Genomic DNA, 21,094 nt, shown 5'->3' on the forward strand with positions numbered 1-21,094 from the left:
GTCCATGTTTGGGAAGTGAGAAGCTTCCAAATTTGCAGACGTTGTCCAGTGGTTTTAGCAATACAAAGTGAAAAAGATAAATGTGGCACTTACTGGAGTCTAAGTTTATATTCATTTTAATGACCATGGTCCAGTAGCACCAGTAATGGAAGGGGAGGTGACTACTCACACTGATTGCAGTTCTCTCTAATTTAGGACTGCAAATCTGTGTCACTTTTTGTAGAATAATGCAAATGTTTTATCTCATTAAACCCTGTCACTGTCGTGTCCATAAAATGGTTGTAAGAACTACCTCACAATCAATGCCCTTTGGAGCCAGTTTGGTTGTAAGAGTTCCTGGAACTACACCTGCAGCCACTGTGTGACAGTGAGCTATGGACCAGGTATGTTATCCTATTCCTGCTTCACTGTTGTATAGACTTGTCAGGGGATGATCCCTGATAAGAGCGAGCTCTGCAAAAAACTCCAGAACAGAGGCTTGCTGAGGCACAGCACCCACTACAGAAACAGAGCTGTGTGCCAGGATGTTTGCCCCAGGCAGCACCTGGTGCAGCTGCAGCCCCGGGCGCTCCTTTGCCCCGGCCCGCACGGCCGTGGGCAGGAAGTGTGCCACCACTCCCACCCCTTCCTCTCACAAGGAGCAGAGGCAGCAGCTCGGGGGGCTTGACACGAAAAGAAATAAAGGCTCAGATACACATTGTCTTGAGAAAATAAAATCAGACACGATGGTTGTTATTTGGTTTGCCTTAGTTTCAGGTTCTGGCCTCTAACCCGGTAGGTGTATAGACACGCTTCATGCTTTATGAGTCATCCTAACAACATTGTTCTTATCACATTATAACGATGTTGGGTTGGTCCTGCAAGAAGATATTATTATCCAGTATTGAGAGCTAAGTTTCATATGAAAAAGCAGCTCAGTGCTCACCAGTGTCACGCATAACAGTAATTAGTCAGTACTTGCACTTGTTATACTTGAGGGAAGCTGAAGTTATGTTCACATCTGGGGCAGAGCATGTACTTCCACCAAGGCCAATTTAACTTGTATCACTACTTGAGTTTAGTTCTACGAAATTCTTATCTCAGAATTCCTTCCAAATCTAAACAATGTCCCCTAATCAGTGCTCACACTTTTGCTAAGCAGAAAACAAACTGCTTTTATGGTTGCAAAACTAGAAAATTAACACAAATGGCATTACGAGCTAGTATGTTATTTAGATTTAAAAATATTCTGAGGTAGATAATACCTCTGACTCTATAAATCTTGTCTTTCAGAAAGCTCTACAGTTTCCTCATGGAAAAAGATTGCTAGCCTATGAATTCTCACTAAAATGGAGTGTCCAGGAAATAGGTAGACTTGTGGACAGACACTGAACTTTTCTTAGACCACAGCTCCTTATCTCAGTGCACGTGGCACAAGGTGAGATTGGCAAATGGGATAACTCATGGAACTACAGCCTTCACTGTGCTGTTCTGCCATTTCTCTTCTTGAGTCACTCCTGCTCGCAATTCTTTTTCCCTGGAAAATGTTAAAGAATTCATAGATCAAGAAACAGGAGCTGACACAAAGACAGAGGTACTGGATCTAAGGAATGATTGACTTGAGGAATTGGGTTGAGGACTCTTTACTGGGTGGGAAGTAAGAATTTCAGAGTCCTCAACTATACCTCTTTTAAGATATAAACTTCTCCAACTTGCCACACTTATTAATATTAGAGCTGGCCAGTCTTTAGTCAGAAGAAGTCCATTTATATCTGCATCTTAGACATGGAAAGTAGATTTAGTCATTCAGATGGGACTTTTTCTCAACATCAGTAGCAAATCAAAGCATTCCTGGTGTTATGAAGCACTGTGCTGCTGGAACCAGCTTTGTCATTGAAATACCGCCCATTAGTCCTCCTGTGCCTTGTCAGATGAATTATGAACTGATGGAATTTGAATAACTGTCTTGCCCTTCTGCAAGAAAAGGTAATATTGCTCCTGCTTAGTATCGCCTCAGGCTTTTGTGCCAAAACATCACAGTAGAATTCAGTGTTGACTGGTAACTAACAGTGAATTTAAAGTGCTGTCACAGTCATCTTGCTCAGCTTCTAGGCCTAGGTGGCCAAAGAAGCAATCCACAAGAGATGGCACAAAGCCGAAGGATGGGGATTTTTTTTATCCCTGTTTGTTTAGGACAGGAGGCAAAATGTGTTTGCAAAGAAGAGAGGCTGATGCAGGTGCAGAAGGCTCTGCTACAGCTGGCATTCTGAAAGATCAATTACCTACACCAAAGCTGTTCCGCTGCCTTTGCTATCTGCTTGCTTATTACACACACAGTGAATTAAAAAGAGCAGGGTTCTGTTTTCAATACCCTCTTCAAGTGAGCAATCTAACCCTTAAAACCAGACATCCTTAAGCTGATCAGATGATGGGACAATGTGAAATGCTTTTGGCTCTAAAAGGACACTTGGCAATTATAATACTACACTCAACTCATGTAATATGATGCTATAAATGATGTAGGTTGCATTTCTGTTTGAGTTGTTGGAAATTAATAGATTGATAGGTAAAACATCTGATATCGTTACTGAATTTATCATAATAAATATTACTCTGCAATATTTTGCTCCTGCCTGTGAAGAATTAAAATGCTAAAGGGTGCAACACATGATATCAGGAGCACGTTATGACCACAATATTATAAACGTTTGTACAGGTTGTCACCAATATTTGAAGACACTTATAAAACCAGCACCTTAATATAATACATTATTACCATACTCTACTGTAAGTGGTGATGTGCCTTTATCCACTGGTACAGAACATGTACGTTACTATTTATTCACCCTTTTCTACTCTCTTCCTATGGACAGCCTTGCAAAAACAGTGTTAATAGACACAGGGATAACAGTCGTGATAAACTACACAGTTGTGGTTATAGTGTATATATGTGCTGCATTAATTTCTCATTTATCAAAAACGTCGCTTATTTTCCTGGCTCCATTTCAGCAGGTGCTTTTTCTTCTCATTGTCTACCAGATGCAACAGACAAATATTTCTCTTGGCTCTCAAAAAAGACTCATAACAAGGCCCCATAACTGATATGTGATCTTGAATTAAGACTGTCTTCCATAGTTCTATCAGTATCATGCTTCTGAAGTGTGTTACCTTGCAATCCTGTAGAGATGGGAAATGTATTTTATTATAAAGAAATCTTCCATCCATTGAATCAAAAGTTGATGCAGAATCAGATGAATGCAGAATCACATAAAGACTACCAAGACTGAGTCCAACTTTAAGAAATCCCAACCTCATCAACCAGTGCGTGGCACTACGGGCCACATCCAGTCTTTCCTTAAACGCCTCCAGGGGCGGTGACTCCGCCACCTCCCTCGGCAGCCCATTCCAATGTTTAACAACCCTTTTTGTGAAAGAATTCCACCTAATGTCCAGCCTAAACCTTCCCTGGCACAGTTTGAGGCCATTTCCTCTCATCCTGTCACACCTGGCACAACCTCCTTTCCGGGAGCTGTAGAGAGGGATGAGGCCACCCCTGAGCCTCCTCTTCTCCAGCCTCTCTCTTAGAGCTGGACCAGGAAACTCTGAAGGCTTGATCCATTGAAATGACGACATCGTCCAGCAAAGAAAACCTATTAATTATGCTGTAAATGCCAGACCATGTGCACTCTGAATCCCGAACAGCATATGAATACAACTAAACCACATAACTTCACAGCTGTCAGGTTCAATATGAATTCAAGAGACGTTAAAACATAAACCCTAGCAATCATTGTAAAATGGTTCTTCATGTGTTCCTGCGCGTGTGGCGCATACGAGATCATGTGGGAGGCGATCCGGCGGCGCCCATTGAGAACAACCTGCACGGTGCGATTACGGTCTTGCTCCTCCTCATTACCGCAGCCAGCCTAGAACCGGCGCTGGCAGCTCTCCCGCTGCGGAGCGGTGTTCTCCGTGTCAGACGGGGCCAGTCCTCGCTGTTTCCCGGCGGGGAGGCACGAAGGGGCGAGTGCGGCGGGCGGCGGGCACGGCGGGCTGGAGCCCCTCAGCCTGGCACGCCCGCCGCGGGCGGAGCCTCAGGGCCGCTCCCGCCCCGCCTCCTCGCCGGCGGCCTTGGCGCGGCCGGATTGGCGGGGAGCGGTGCCAATCACGGTGCGGGGCGGAGCGCGCGCGGCGGCCCTTGGCACTGAGAGGGCGCGCGGCTCCGGCCTCTGCCCGGGCCGATCCTGCCCCGGCGGCGCCTTTCCCGGCGGCGTCCCCGCTCCTTGTCGCTCTCTCCTGCCTCCCGCCGCGAGCAGCCGGGGCCTCCTCCATGCGGGAGAAGAGGAGGAGGAGGAGGAGGTGGGAGCTGCTCGCCGGCCATCCCCGGCGCCCGGCAAGTCGGAGCCGACCCGCCGCCGCGCCGCTCCTGCCGCATCTCCCCGCGGCGCGGAGCCGGCCCTGAGCTCTGCCCGCCGCGCCGCCCCCGGACCCCTCCTCATAGTCTTGCCCCCACCCTCCTTCTAGTCTTCCCAGAGCCCTCCTCCTAGTCTTCCTCCTTTTTGTTTGTTTTGGTTTTTTTTTTTTTTTTTATTCTCCCCCTTCCCCCCCCTACCCCTTTGGTTCTCACCCTGGCTGCGAGCAAAGCGTCTTCATGAGCGCAGAGGATGTCCGGAAAGCACTACAAGGGGCCTGAAGTCAGTTGTTGCATCAAATATTTCATCTTCGGCTTCAATGTCATTTTCTGGGTAAGTGAGGCCGGTTTCGTGTCTTCCTCTGCTTCCTCCTCCTCCTCGTCCCCGGCCGCCGCCGCTCCCGGGCTGAGCATAGGCAGGAGCACCAGGGACGTGTGACAGCCCGGCGTGAGGCCGCGGGGCATTTTCCATGGGGTGCGAGGCCAGGGGTGCCGCCGCCTCCGAGCCGATCACCCCCGTCAGCCCTGCCTTCCCCGGGCAAGTTGTGGTGCTGCATTCCTCCACCTCCCGAGGGTGCCGGTTCTCTTCCCTTTCGGCCCTCCTAATTGCTTTTGTTGTTAGTACGAAGCGGATTTCGTGCCTTCTTTCCACCACCCCGTCTTTTCCTTTTTTCCTGTTCCCTCCTTCCTCTGCTTTGTGGTGGGAGAGGAAGGGAGCAACCAGGCACCCAGGCCTGGAGAACGAATTGATCTGCGTGTTTTCACGCTGCCATCCCTGTTAGATGCAAATAATAGTAAGAATCATAGCTCTGGTTCTCTGCACAATGCTGTTCAGTGATTTCACAATGATGAAATTAGGTATGGCACAGGTTTATTATGGTTAGCTGTTAACACATAGTAGTAGTAGTAATAATAGGATGGAGGAGGGGGGAAATGGTATTTCCACCCATCCCTAAAGTGCAAGCCCGTAGGAGGCCTGTTTGGGCATTTGTTGGGATTCCTGGCTGTGCTGCTTGATCTGCCTGCACAGTATCTTGTCGCACCATTCCCCACGGCTGTGGAGTAGGCAGAACTCCATAGTGAAATGTAACCTGCCTGTAACAGCACTTCTAGCATCTTCTCAAGGTGTTGGGTTTGAAGAGAAGCAGCTGGTTTTGGATGTTCACGCCAAATTTTGTAACCACAAGGTGGGGGGGAGGGGTGAGCATTCTCGCACACGTGTGAATGATGGGGTCTTCTCACTGCCCAGGATGTTAAAGTCAGGTGAAGGCTCTTACATTTCCCTATTCACATGTTATATTCTGCAGAGCAATCAGAAACATGCCCAAACGCAGCTTCACAGGGTCACAGAATATTCTGAGTTGGAAGGACTCACCAGGATCCTCGAGTCCAGCTCTGGATCAAACCCAGGTAGTGAGGATGTGTTCTTCAGGGCCTTTGAAATTAACTTGAATACATATCTGGTGTAGTGCTTGCTTGGACTAGAAAGGAGAATTGGTGAAAAAAGCCCCAACACCACCTTGGAGGTTGTGGATGAAGGTAGGGAAGAAGAGAGGAGAGAAACGTTTTCGGCAGTGCTGAGCTTCTCATTGTGCCCTTGGGAAGAAAGAGGTTGCATGGATAGCAGGTATCCGTAGCCAGCCTCAGGTCTGTGTTCCTGGAGAAGAAACGTAGCTGAAGATGTTGTGAAAGGATGGGAGTTTTGATTAGGTCCACTTTTATACTGTGTTACCTTTTCTTAAACCAGAAGAAATGCTGTCAGAGTGAAGCTGACTGTGTCTTTATGTCAGTGTTTACTTGGCCCCAGACCGACCCCTGCAGATGAACGGTAGCAAGCTTTGTAGTATTCTGACCCTACAGAGCTGTTGTGATTGTACTCTTGGCTCAGTTTTCGGTGGCTGAGTTTGCCATGATTCTTTGCCCTTGTCTGTTTCTTTGTTTTGCTTCTGCTAGGCATATGCTGCCGTGAACAGGGATGTTTTTCAGCAGGGAGCAAGTAGTGTGAGGAACACTTGTGTGCTGTGTCCTTGGGTAGAGGGAGATTAGGGTGGAATATATAACCATGTTAGCTCGCTCTTCCAGACACTGTCAGTGTCTCAGCAGCTCTGTATCCTGTCATTTCCTTCATTTTATTCTCTGAAAGTGAATGTGTGGCGGTGCCAGTGAGGAAGTGGTTATGGTTTAGGTTTTCTGTAACTAGTCTTTTTCTTACTCCCATGTTCCTGAGGCTGGTGTAGCTTCTGCATGATGGCAGGTAGTGCCTGTGTTCTAACTGAATGGGCCAAAGGCTTTGCACTGCTGGAATGCTGATCTGAGAGCCTGAAAAAATACAGTTGTGTATCACCCACTTTGCTACTTGCTTGATGTGAGGCCCTTGCTTGCAGATTTCCGCTTTTGCAGAACTCTCGTTGTCTCATTTGTGTTTCTGGCTAAACTTGTTGAAATTCATGAAGACCAAGCGCTTTGAGAGTTTAGTAATTTCTTTAGAAAATTGTAATCTCTTTATGAGAAGCCTGCCTTTATTATCATGTCTCTCATGATTTGGAGTGAAAACATAGGCAGATACTCCTATTGAATGCATGCTTATGTTGCTTTTACTGAAGTAATAGTAAACTCTTCAATAACTGGGCCAGAAAAGCTGTAAATGCAAATTGCAAATTTGGTTGGTTGTTTACAGGAAGTGATAATCAAAAACAGCCGCTAATGGCGGCTAAATAGACTGAAAGGGTGAAGAGGTCATTGTATTAACCCCGTGACACTTTCCAGGATCTTGCAAACAGGGAGCACACCTTGGTAGGCCACCTATCTGAACACTATTATACAGTCTTTTTATATCGCAATCTTTTAAAATGTTCATGTAAACAAAGAAAATACCTCTATTCTGCATCATAAAACAATGGACTAAAAATAAAGAGAACTCAGTTGGAAGTGTAATGATTTTGACAAGAAAATTGTCAGTGCTTTGAGTAGAGGAATATTTTAGATCTGCTGAAATTATGCAGGGAATGATTGTACTTCCTACTTAAACTGAAGTTATTACAAAAAATCTGAAGGTTTAAATACCACAGAACAGGGGCAAAATAAATGGCCTGACCTTTTTGTCTTTTTTGTTTTGTGCTGGTGAGGTATTTCATGCCTTAAAAGCCACCACAGAATTATTGGGGTAATGAGTATGGGAAAGTTGCACTCCAGTGCTGTGTGTTGTAGTTGTGACTAAAGATGACAGTGTACTTTTCAGGAGGTGGTTCTCAGGCTTGCACCACCCCAGGTAACTTATTCTTGCCTAAATATGTGTTTCATACTGTTGTAGAAGACAATATTATTATCTGCTGAGTCTATGCATAATTAATGTTCTAGATATATTTGCAGGCTTAATTTCTTTTAGCCGTTCAGTGTTAAATTTGTTAAATACTCTGGAAGTGTTTGTTCAAAAAACTTCTTTTGTAACACTGCTATGCTGTTGTGGAAAAGGAAAGCTCATTGGGCAGTCACCAAAGCAATATTTAGGAGCAGAGAACTAACAGGCCCAAATGCATCTAAATCTAAAGCTGGAAGTCAGAGCGGTGTTTCCCTTTGCCGGGCTGCCGGTTGTGCATCGGGGCACCCGCCTGTTCTTCACTCCACACGCTCCGTGTGCCCCCTCTCCCGGCGGGCAGCCGCTGCCATAGGCACGGCTTTGTCGGGAGCCTTTCTGCTCCTGTCTGGGTAAGGCATAAAGCTGTAATGTGAGGTATCAGAGAACACTTTCCTGTACTCAAAGCGAGCAAACAAACAATGCCTCCTTCCCACTTCGGCTTCCATGTAGAACGATGTCAAAGGTGTGGTACAAAACGTCAAAGTAGGCTGCCCTGCTTCACAAAAGGCAAGAACTATTTCCCCCGTGCTTTGGGAAGACAGCTTTAGGCTGACTTTTAGTTCCAAGAGATGTTTTTGAATTGTTCTATGTGCTTTTTTTATACTCGATGGAAATGGTGGATATATACTGTTGTTAAGAGCTAAATTTCAATCCTCACTTGATTCCACTGACCCTGGTCTCATTGGAAAGATGGATAAAAAGCAGTAACACCTCAAACTTTTGCTTTAGCTGGTGATTCACTCTGTAGTTATGAGCTATGCTGCAATTATGATACATCAGCATATTACAAGTCATAACTTGTGTTTTAATTTGCTTGGCATCTGCTGTATTTGATGGCAACCATATGGGAATCTGGACAGTCTTCTGAATTACAGAAAGGTAGCAGGAAGAAGATAAGGTTATGTCAGTGTGTTACAGGGAAAGTGTTGGACAAGTGCACTGACCTGTGAAGGACAACCAATATATCGCTTATTAAATTTTGTACATTGTTGATAGCTTGTTTTTCAAAGGGGGATAGGATAATTCTCTGATGTCAGGCTGATTTTCAGATATCCACAAGGAAGTTTTGATTTTATCGTTTTTCTCTTGCCACAGTGTTTAAAAAAAACCCCCCAAACAAATCAATGTGAATCGCTTGTTCCATGCAATTTTGAAATGCATTCCGTAGCATTTGATCTTTAAAAATTTGCATTGGGAGGATGTCCTTGCAGTGGAAGTGGAAGCATTCTGTTAGTTTCCCTCCCCTCCCCCTTTTATGATCAAATGACTTTTTTATTTTGCATTTCTTCATAGCATAGATGAAGCATAGCTAAGCATTCCACCAGTGGTCTTGGCAGAAACAGAACAATGCTTGTTTTGGGCTAGTACTCCACTGGTTTGCAGCAGTGAAAGGTGAGAGTGCATATATTGATGAAATAGATGCATTATTTTGAGCTTGGCATTCTTGAATTCCTCAGTGCCTCTTTCAGCAGATGTAGCCTCAGTCTTTCAAATGCATATAAAAATTTAGTAACTGCTGGCTTTGGGGGACTTGCTTCAGATCTGTAGAGGTCATTCTTAGAATGAAAATATTCCTGGCCTTGTGTTCCCTCACAACTTTGTGGTAGGCTGTATCATTGGTAATATAAAAAGAAGTAGCTGAGGAACATGGGAGAAACTATTTCCTTTCTCATAAATATTTGTTTTGCCAAAATTGGGTGTTTATAAATATGTTACTGTTTAAAGTTATTTGATGTTTCTAGCTTCTAGAAGATTGAAGAAGCACAAGGGAACTAGAACTAGAGAAAACCCATTGTGATTAATTGTGTGACTTCTCTTGTTTGATGTCAGTGTGCTTCAAGAGAATATTATTGGAACTATCATGTGCAGCTTATATACTTTCCTTCTGTGTTCAAGATGAATTTGGTAAATATGTTTACCAGTCTTCCACCTTGATTGACTTATCAAAGTACATTTTCTCTGGTGTCACATCTGTCTCAAAGTATGAAGAGTCAATTTTGAATCTTCAGTGTGCCAGTCTGAGAAAAGCTGATCCATGTGAATGGCACCCAGAGCACAGAACGCTTCTGTGAAACATCTTATGGATATTTGTGTCTGTGAAGAGAAGTTAGCACTGCTCCTAATCCCCGTTGCCATTGTTGCATGTTGATAATATCACATAATAAAGGCAACAAATTCATGTTCTGCAACACTGAATTTGGAGGTGGATGTGCTGCTTTAATTCTGATAAGGGGCAGCCTTTGCACTGTGAGCTTTTTGGTGTATGTATTAGGTATGTACATATTCAACTGCAGTCTGTGATGTAATAGGTGTGTAGGGAAGACATGAGCTGTTCTAGGGGAGACAGGTTTTCTTTTTTCAGATGGGAACCCAGAAGACATGTTATTGTAAACAAAAAAACTGCATCCAAGGTGCAGTTGGTGTAGGACAATTTTCAGATGGGAAATGTGGGAGAGGTTTTTTTGGAGCGGGGTGGTGGGGTTCAGGTTTTGTTGTTGTTATTGTTTCTGTGCAGAGAGCAGTAAGAAGAAAAATGGAAGGAACTTCTCTATTCTCTGCAGTGGAGAGGAGTTTGAAAGTATGTGTGTAACCTGTTATTTAAGAATACTTTCTAACCCCTAACTCTATAGATTACATTAATCCTGATGTACTTCTTAGTGAACTTTAATTTATTCTTTATTCCTCAAACTCTCTAAGATGCAAGTTAATGATTAGTAGAGGATGAGAAACTAGAGCTTACAGTTAGTGAAACATCGTTTCCTTTTCTTTTGAGTCCCATTCCTGCAAACAGACATTTTGAAGTCTGTGTTGAAAAAGAAATATAAACTGGTTTTGGCACCAGGACTGCTACAAGTTATAAATTTGGAGCAAGAAACCGATGTGTTAAGTGCTTGGGCTAAATACTTAAGCAGTTCATACTCCATTAACTAAAAGCAGTAACCTGTGAAGATTTGCTGTGTGCATTTAGAATATCCTGTTTTGCTTTCACATAAAACCAAAGGTGAGAGTAAGTATTTTTGACCCCAAAAAATCACTTGACTAATTCTACCCATTAGGAAATTCTGGTCTAAAACTATAGTTCTGTAGGGCAGCCATGTTTTGCCCAAAATATGCAGCACACTTCTCAAATGCATAGCTGGTAGCCTGTCAACAGGACTGTATTTGTTTTATTGATGTAGACAGGAGAGTGAGGAGCTGAACAGCTCATGAAGTAACCCAGCTCTGTTAGAGATGACCCAGAAGTCACTGTCAGCATGAGCCATAAAAGTGTCTTCCAGTATGGTGGTATTTTAAACTTTTTCATATCTGACTTTTCCATTAGCTTGAATTTTATAGTGACTTTGTACTCATGTACAAGTTGTCTGTTTCTCATTAAAAATTAGCAAATGTTGTTACAATGCAGTAAAGAATTAAAACAAAAAAAGCTTGTCCAAATTTTAATGGATGTACTGAATTGCTTTTCATGGCAGTCTGACGGTAAAATCCAGCAATACATTAGGCCTTAAATCAGTAAAGAACAATCTGTTTCTATTTCATCGTACTGTCATGTGAATTTGGAAAACATCCCATTTTTCTTTTGATTGTGCTGCTGCTTCTGCCACAAAATATCATATCTTGTGATGTAAGGCCCCAAAAAACGCTGGATGAGGCTCCTGAAAAGGTTTATGGTTTTTCACATGCTGCGGTAGATGCATGGGAGAAACACTGACAAGATGTTGCCAAGAGGTCAAAACAGCAAAAAACTTCATTGGCAACTTCAGAAAATCAGAGAACTTTGGCAGAAGTTCAGAGCAGCGTTCACTCAAAACACTTCATAAAGCATTAACTTAGCCCATTCAACTTAGCAACTCCGAGTCTGATCTGAGAAGAGAGAGTGAGAAGGAGAAAGAGGAAGAGAAAGTCAGAAAAAAAGCAAGTATAGCTCCCTACCCCACCTGGTTCCAGCAGTGCTCAGCTGAGAGAAATTCCAGGAGGAGGTGGGGTCAAGACCTGTACTTGCCTCATGCTTCAGTTCAGTGCCCTTTGGCTTTCCTGGGCCCATCCCCCAGGCTGGACTTAAGGTCATCCGGCCCCTCTGGGGCTGATCTGGGGCTCCAGGGCTGGGTGTGGAGCACTGCCCGTGGTGCGGCTGGGATACAGGCCCAGAGGGGGATGTGTGTGTGCGCAGAGCTGGGTATCACCTCTCCAGAGCAAGGCCTGACCTACCTGTTCTCCCACACATGCACCCAAAATACTTGGAGCCAGCAGTCCTTCCAGTCTCTCACATGTGCTTCTCTGTGGATAGAGATTTCCCCTGATTTCAGCAGTTTTTTGTACAGGTGTAAGGCTTGATGTGGGTGGATGTCTGTGTTGGCACTGTGCTCAGTGTAGCTGCTTCTGTAACACACACAGAGATCTAGAGCAGTTCAGCCTTCTCTGTGTGCTGGCATTTAAAAATGTCACCAGCACACTGAGCCTTGCAGTCAAGGGTGCTTGATTTGGTATCAAACTCTGACTCAGTGTGATCTCATATAACCTCCAGATGGCCTGACTTGCAGAGATGCTAAAAACAGTCAGATCCTACTCCTTTAGCTTTATAAACTAAATGAGGCTGTAGCAGTGTTTATTTTAATACACATCAGTCTCTGCATCAGATTCTTCAGCTAATGTTTCAGCTTTCCAGTCACTTTCCTCTGGACAGCATTTAGAATAAGTATTTCATCACACACAGAGGATCTTATGAATGAACTGTCAATTTTCCACAGAACTGGGAAAAATCAATATGCCTCTTCCAGGCCTTGAAAATCCCTCTGCTGCTAGTGAAGACTCTGTTACATCAAATCATGTTGAAAACCATTTCAAGCAACATTCTTGATGTGTGGTGACAGAAGAGCTTTTTTCCTTTTGCAGCAAAGCAAAGAAATATTATGAAAACGCTTTGTGTACCTATTCTGTAGCTGTTGCCTCCTGGTTTTCCCAACAGCAAAACTTCTTAGAGGGAAAAAACAACCAAAGAATTACAGGAACTTTTGCTAAAAATAGGTTCTCTTCCTTCTCAGTAAGCAAGTAACATTATTTCCAAAAGTGTTTAGTCCTCCTTTGTGGTATTGAATTCAGAAAAAAACATGGAAAGAAGACCAGATGTCTTTAGATATGTGCACTATTTTGGATTCATAGAGAATTCTGTTTTGCTCACTTTATCTACAAGATATTGATGAGTTATAACCTGAGGGTGTCTGCTGTCACTGCTCTAGTTGACTACTCATAGAGGGTACTGAGTGTGGAATAAGTGTTGCTGCAAGGATGCAGTAACTTGGCCTGTGGGGTGTTTCCTAGTGTTAGGATTACATTTGATGGGAGTCCAGCTTAATTTTTGTTGATTTAGGGGCTATTCTTATATGGCACAGAGCATTATTTTGTGTCAGGATTTTCTGTGTCAAGAGGGCAGGTTCTCTCAATTGGGCTCTGGTGCCTCAAGCAAAGGTGCAGCAGCACCGTGTGGGATGTCAGCCCAAGCTGATCCACCCGGTGCCTGCACCACAGGTTCTCCCTGTTGGATACCTTTGCTATGCTTACCCATGTAGGGCATACACTTAGCCTGGTGAGGCTGGGTTCTCTGTGCTTCCCTTTCACTGAGCTGCATCTCTTCTGCTACGCTCTGTTTTCTAGTGGGCTGTGATTTTAAAATGTTGTGATTTAAAAAGCTTGAAGGGAATTTCCTTTACGTGCTGTAAATGGTTTTTATATAGGAGCAGAAACACTGAGGAAAAAAGTTCCCAGAAAATGTGCGGCAAAGGTTTTGTGCTTCAATTAACTGTGTCACCTTGTGGAAGATGTCTCTGCAGTGCCATGTGGTTGGAGTGTTTCAGCACAGAATTTGGAAATGGTGACATTTCAAAGCAGTGGGTCCTCCCAGGTAATGAGAAGGGTTGCCAAGTATCCTGGGCAGCTCTCAGCTTGGAGTGTACTGGAGTGTTGTACTGTGCACAGAGCAAGGCTTTCAGATGTTTTAATTTTAATTTTTGCCATTTAAATATAAAACCAGAAAGATTCCCTTTCCAAGTGGAAATTTTTAGAAAGCATTTTTTAGAAATTGTCTTCCTGACCACCAGTTCACATGCATATATGTCTGAAAGAATATGTGTGAATTCAGTCAGTCCAACAATAATTACATATATAATTTAAAAAGTGAAAAAAGAAGAGGTAGAACTTGTAAAATTAAAATTCCCCTTTTCCAAGAAGCTATTCAATTAATTTCCAGATGAAAATTCATCCATCTGGCTTGTGAAGACTATCAAATATATACACAAATACAAAATATGTATGATTGCAGTTAAAAAAATAACTAAGGTCTGGTTTTTAATGAATATTGCTTGATATCACAACCATTCTCTTGTTTCTTTTTCGTTCTGTGGCCATTAAGGGGAGACGTGAACTGCTGCCTAACTCAATTTTTTTTTGTTTTCATCTCTGAATGCTGAGGTGGAGCTGCTTCTATTGCAGGGCCCCTTCCCACTTTGATTGTGGGAACCTTTCAGGATTGGTTTTCATGTGTGGCCTTGCAAATTCTGGTGTCCAAAGAGCAGGAGGCTGCAAACAGCTGAGGCTGGCACAAGGCTGCGGAGCTAAATGTGCTAATGCAGTTTCGGTGGGCCGACAGCAGTCTATTACCAGATCTGGCTGAGAACTTTCTCATCTGGGTCAATTCCTATTGATTTGCTGTTTGGCTCCAAGAATGAAGTGTGGGAAGATGGTAGGACTGTCTTGTCCTTTCCCTGCGGAGATCAACTTAAAGTGACTGTACAAGCACGGCCTGTTTCAGCTCTGAGTGAAGTGGTTTTGGAGTCTGGAGTACCCAGAGGTGTAAGACACGGTGTTGGGTCAATGGTTAGCTCCAGTGAGCACTGTTACATAAGTACTGCCCCTCTGGTGCACTTTGATCTTCACTGGTTTTGGAAGAGTTATGGTGGTTATCTATTTACTCCTGCTTGCTCAGTGATAGAGGAACAAAAAGCAGTGCTTGTCTTCCAAGGTTGTTGTAATGTGAACTTAATTTGAACCTGAGTGGACAGCTCCATCATTTACCTCTCTGGTTTCTTTTCCTTCCCATAAATGTTATTGCAAACACTGTGCCACTCCCTCCAATAGTGCTAAACCTTCCTTGGTGTGGCCTGCTAGGTGGGGTAGCAGATGACCTCTCTGAAATGGTTTGTCATGATTATCCACTCCCAAGTAGTGTCCTTTCTGGTGGCCTGTTACAAACAAAAGGTTTCTATGCATTTAGTGTCGGAGATACATTTATATATATATATATATAACACTATACATGCATATACATATATATTCACACCCGTGTATAAAAATACATAATATGTACACAAAATAATGCAGTGCTTAAAAAATTAATTCTGATTTGCTAGAGTAGAAGTTTATTAACTTATGTACCTAAAAGCAGGACTTGAAGGGACTGGAAACCCATCTAACTGCTGTTGCATGCAGAGAAGGACTTCTGCTTCCTCTGACTGAATTCTCCTGCTCTGCTCCTGCTGGGAGCTCTGGCATGGTCACAAGTAATGTTCCTGCTTCAGCTGTGTGGGGCTGGGTGTGGTTTGAAAACATTGCTTTCTTTTTGTATTCTTTGTTTTGAAGATGGGTAAAACCACTGCCTGGGTAGTCTAAAAGTTTGTGGTGATATTTGAATCAATGTTTTATTCTGCAGAAACTTCTTCATGCAAATAAGCATGTGTTTGACTCAGGAACATAAGCCAATTACATTTTTACATTGTTTATATCCTTGCTGGCTTTCCTACGTTTTTTTCTAAATCACTCTCATACCTGTGGGAGAGGAAGTAGCTCCTGAGTGGATGCAGGTAGTAACTTTGCATATTGAAGAAACCAGTCGAAATCCTGATGAGACAGACCCTCAGGGGTTTGTGCCACTGTAGCAGGTGAATGACTTGTGACTCCCATCTGGCAATTTTAATTGCTTTGAATACTCTTCTCTGCCCCGTAGGTTCATGATCCTATCAGCTGTCCTGCGGTGGGGCTGACATCTGACAGAGGGGAAAGGACAGCTGTGGGCTACAGTAGCTTTTGTCTTCAATTTCCCCATCCCAGAAATAGAGGTGTGTATAGGATTTCTAGTGAACTCTCTGTCATCTGGTATTTCATATATTGTTTTAGATATCCTGCCTGTTAAATGACGGTGATGAAGTACTCCACTTACTTGTGGTTTTCATGTCAATAGCAGCTCACTACTGCCTCTTGTAAATATCCTATTCTTGTTGGTTTTGCCCTCCTTTCAGTTTGTGCTCTGCTGCAGCTTGCAGAGGCTGTTCTCTCTGTTCCATTCTCTGGGGGAGCCCTTTCTGTGGCTCTCCATGTATCTGTCTGTTCTTACACCTGGAGTAGAAAGCTCGCAGGAGCCTCTGCATAGTCACTGTGGTGCTGCCAGAGAGGCAGTTTGTGCTCTCTGTTACTGGAGTCCAGCCACATGACCACAGGAAAGTGGGAAGGAGAAGTAAAACTCCAACACTGGCTGCTTTTTGTACCATTTTATAAGGTACTTGTTCCTATTTGACAGCTTTGTTTCCATAAACATGTGTACACCTTTCAGGGTCATGTGCAGGCTTCTCCTTGTGAAACAGCAAGCCTTGTGTTGGTGCAAGATCTCCCAAATAACACCTATGGGAGATAATCCTTCTTTAGTTGTGTCACACTGTAAGTCTGCTGAATATCAAAGCCGTGCACACAGCTCTGGCTCTGATGTGAAGATTTTCACGCTTCAAAACAATTCATAAAAAATTGCTGCAAGACTGAGCCATGTGGAATCAAGTGAAGGAGAAGGGGTGAAGCTGTTTTAGAGACTGGCATGATCATAGAGATTTGAGGGATGTGCTGTGTCTCCTGTTTGCACCACATGGAAGGCCTGTTGCTGTTGAAGCACAGGATCTCAGTGCTGTTTTGAGGCCAGAGTACAGGACTGACATTTAAATAGGCTGGTGATTGCTGCTGCTATATGGGTTAGAAACATACTGTAAAGTCCTAAGTACTGTATGCTGAGAGTTGGTGGGAATCCTTTTTTTGTATCTTTGGTGACAGATCAGAACTCCAGTGAGTACTGCTATTTAAATCTCAGTGTACTAGGGTCAGATTTTCATTTATGGTAAAAGGCTGCCTTGTTCCTATCTGCCACCATGATGTGTCCTTAAAATGACTGCAGATGATTTATGGAGCAGGGTAGAACACTTTTGGTGTAGCTGTGTTATCAAAATTGTTCAAGTGAGCAGTATTAGAGTCCCAGCTCGAGGAGTTTGAAGGACTTTAAAAGATGGAAGGATGGACTTTGCATTGTAGGATGTAATTGGACTTCTGATGATGAGAAGAGGAACCTGTAAATTTTCACAGAACAAGGAGGGTTGGAATACACACATTTATTCATGGAGCAGAAAGTGTTTAAGAATGTAAGTTTATAAAAGTGAGAGGGTAGTCATATTTTGTCTGTAAAAAGACCTGCCTTGTTTTTTATTGCATCTCCATCTTTCTTTTTGGGAAGATATTTTTCTGCAGTTACTGTTCTCAAAGGGCCATTCTTGTCATTGTTTCACTCGGTTTTGTTAGTCGAACTTCAAAAACTTTCTACCTCAGAAAAAACGAACACAAAGGCAAACCAAAACAAACATCCAAAAAGTTGTTTCAGAATTCACAGAAAAAAAAAAACCTGGATCAATTATTCAGTGCCTTCCCTCTCCCTCATCCACTTCCTGATGTGTTATTAATTTTGCATGAGCCCCCTGCTTAGCCCTTCATGCACTTAGAGTATAGAGTACAAAGGCTTTCAGCACTGGAAATGGCTGGGCACTTACTACGACCCTCTGCATAAAAGCAGATCCTGTTGACTTCAGTGGGAATCACTTGTTGGCAGCTGCATAATTGTTTTTCAAACAATGTAGGGTTTTTTTAAAAAAACAAAAACAAAAAAAGGGAGGATGTTTGAGAAAGCCCAAAGAGGTTCCCCAAATGAAACACTGAAAAGTCATTCAAAGGAGCTGGAGCAATTACTTCAGTTGCCTAAGTAGTTAAGACCTGGCAAAAAGATCTTAACTACTAACTAAAAACTCTGGCGGAGAGCAGTGAAGCTCAAGCCTACCCAGCTCCTGCTCAAGCCTTCCTGCTCCTTTGTGTTTCAGAGTAAGTGTCTTGCCTGGCCATCCATTACATGATCACTTCCCTGCAGCAACAGGAGCTCTGTGAGACTCTAATCCTTGGAGCAGTGAGAGAATTGAGTTGATGCAGGAGGCAGAGTTCATCCTCAGCAAGCAATTGTGGCTGTGTTCTCTCTCATTGCAGAGCAGTGGTTTGCTTGTATGAAATACCTTTACATGTGCTGGAATATGTGCACAAAACAGTGGTTTCTGCAGGCTGTGCCTTGCTCTCAGTCTGGACAGCCAGCTGGTCACTGCTTTCATTTTTTATAAGTAGAGATTCCCAGCACTTCACTGAGTACTGAGTCCTGCTTTTGCCAGGTATGTCCATAATAACAGCAACTCCGTGATGCATCTGTGTCTCAGGGAGCTGCTAATGCCCAGCTCTAAAGCACCACCACTGACATGCTCTACCAGCAGCCACATAAGAAACCTCCACATTTTATTAGTGGCATCTGAACTTTAACAACAGCTTTGGCTAAAGATAATGGCTTCTGTATGAAATATGTTCTATTCCTACTAATGCTATCTTACTAAGTGAGCTAGTGTGTCAGATAGAGGAATTTTTGTAAACAAAGCATGAAAGAAGATGTGTATATAAATCATGCCTGAAAATCAATTTGCAGCTGAATGGGGACTGAACATCTAGGTCTAGTTTTGTTTATGCTTTGGTGATTGATGGAGTAAAAGTAAAAACAGTCTCTCTAAGTGCAGAACTTGAGTGCACTTAGAATATTGCATTTATTTCCTACTATTGGGATTGTTTCAGCACTTTGTGGTAAAGCAGTGTGAGTAGGTAGTTTTAGTTTGTGCTAGTACCAATAGTTTCAATACTGTTAAAAGTAAACGAGAGCCACCTTTCTTTTCGCCCTTAAGGAGGGCTTTGAAGAAATGTGAAACTGATTCTTATTGATGATTTAGAAAAAAAAAATGTCAAGGTTAACAATCCCTGATTTTAGATTCATCATACCACCAAGTGAGATGAAGAACTTTGAGCTATTGCACTGAATCCTTAGTCTGCTACACTGTCACAAACCTTTATGTGAAAGGTTAACCTTCATGGCCGAAAATTGCTCCAAGGTTTTGGAGGAGAGTGCTGACCCTTGCCTTTTCACGAGATCCAGTGCAAGGGAGTTCTCTAGGGGAAAGAATCTTACTCTTATTTTTCCCTCTAGGGTATGAAGAGACACTGTATCAATGCATCTACAGTTCTTATTAAACGAGTTGAAGTGTTAGTGATAAAGAAGCAAAAAACATGTTTCTTTAAAGATCCTGTAATCTGGATTTCTGTTACCTTTGGATTAACAATTTAAATATCTAGAACAGGTTTGTTTGTTTTAAAATATATCTGGCTGTGTTTGGTATGGTGTGAAAGATGCGATAAAAGGGCATTTTTGAATAATCTTTAATTTCTGCCTGGGGTGCAATACAGTCCAAAGGTAGTTTGGAGTTTTGATGGTTGTGTCCCAGAGATTGAAGATGGTGTCCTTGCCAGCTAAAGCAGCTTAAAGCCTGTGTAAGATGTGGTTTCATGAACCAGTCAGGGGCTGGTGAAGAGTGACGTGGGAGGAGAGCAGCTTCCTTCAGGGAGGATGTGGCTGGGAGAACCTTTTGCTGCTGAAACACCCAGACTGGTTTGCCTGTCCTGACTTAAAGCCATGTAGGGTTTTTGGTTTTTTTTCTGAGTGGTGCCCATGTCAAACACGAACCCTGCAATTAGTATTTGGCATAATTACTCATTTCTATGGACAGACCCAATCTGAAATAAACCTGCCTACTGTACACTGAGCAATGTCCCTTGGAATATTTAATCCTAATTAGCTCAAGTCTGTGGCCACATTGTCATGTTCATATTGTTTTCATATAGTCTGATACCTTTGGTCCAACCCCTGACTGAGTTAGGAAAGCCTAAGGTATGAAAGGAATGTTGAAATCTGCAGAGCTACAGTTACTACAGAAGTTATGGAAATGAAACCATTAATACTGGTCTGGTATGACCCAGTAGGAGTTTGTCTGGAATGGTATTTCTGCTGTACTTTGCTGAAGGGTAATAAAAGTGAGATTTTTTCTTTCTCCCTTGAACTTTTGGGATTAATGTGTCCAGTGAAAATTTTTCATTCTGGTTTAACTTGAGATAATGCCAGCAATTTGTACTTCATGGTCTGTAAACTGTTGCAAAATTTCAAAATGGATTCTTAGTATTCACAGTGAGAGTAAGGTGAGGTTTATGTATTTGTTGTTTGTGCAATGTTCCAAACAAATTATAATCATCAGTAAAGTAACTGGGAGCAAAAGGAGTAAATCCTCCTAAGTTTCAGAGGCTAGTACTGGAAGTAATTTTGTGAGCTTTTTAAAGGTAGCTCTGACATTTTCAAGAAATTATGCTGCTTCAATGAAAATATATGGCTTTAAAACATTGGTTTAAATTCAGACATGTTCACTATTAATCAGTTCCCTTTATTATGGGTATTTTGCATTTAAGCTAAAAGGGAATGATCTTGGATTTGGATAGGATGCAAGAATGAAAACTTGCATGGGGCTAGACAGAAAGTTGTTTTGAAGCTTTTATGGGGGATGTGCTGTGATGTTCTAGTCTGTTCTCTCTGACACCTAATATTATGCTTGGTTGAAGCATTTCCTCAAATAGAAAACTAAAATAAGGTGTTACTGCCTAGGAGGACCTCAGCCTTTTTACATGTGCAGCTAAGAGGCCATACTTGTGATCATGCTGGCCAGGCAATAGGTCTGTTTAAGGTAAATATCCTCAGAAAGTGCCCAGTGGTAGAGAGCTGTTGAGAAGTGTAAGAAACAAGGCAGGTACAATGTAATAAATCTTGGGGATATGCTCTGAATCCCCAGCCTTTCAGATCCAGAATTAGTATCTTTTATACTTGGTATCACTATATGATTTTCTCTTTGTGAATTTATCTGGTTGATCGTTGAATCTCTAATTTTCTGAAGCGAGTGACATCCAGTTGTTAGCCGTACCTTTTTTTCCATTAGTATTGGCTTACTTTGGGAGAGGTGGAGTTCCAACAGGCATCTAATAAAGCATTCTGCAGCTTGGAGTCAATTAACTTTCATGTTCATCTGCTTAGCTTCTGTGAAACCACAATGAAAATCCTGCATCTGAAGAATGTAGCTTGAAACACCTTTTATCTGCTC

General features: G+C 42.8%; 1 protein-coding gene across 2 annotated transcripts in view; it reads left to right on the forward strand.

The window, feature by feature from the left end:
- Positions 1 to 4,205: 4,205 nt before the first annotated feature.
- The window catches only part of TSPAN5 (tetraspanin 5), an 82,737-nt gene continuing 65,848 nt past the window's right edge, over positions 4,206 to 21,094 (forward strand). The window contains exon 1 of one of the 2 annotated variants that reach the window (XM_066186337.1): positions 4,206 to 4,724. In XM_066186337.1, the coding sequence (XP_066042434.1) occupies positions 4,644 to 4,724 (81 nt within the window). In that variant the 5' untranslated portion in view covers positions 4,206 to 4,643. Of the gene's footprint in view, positions 4,725 to 5,464; positions 5,801 to 21,094 lie in introns of those variants that run through there. The other variant, XM_066186336.1, reaches the window with a different exon arrangement.

The sequence above is a fragment of the Chamaea fasciata genome, unplaced genomic scaffold, assembly GCF_029207755.1.
Source record: "Chamaea fasciata isolate MVZ Bird 193981 ecotype frontalis unplaced genomic scaffold, bChaFas1.0.hap1 SCAF_6, whole genome shotgun sequence".
Classification (NCBI taxonomy): Eukaryota; Metazoa; Chordata; class Aves; order Passeriformes; family Sylviidae; genus Chamaea; species Chamaea fasciata.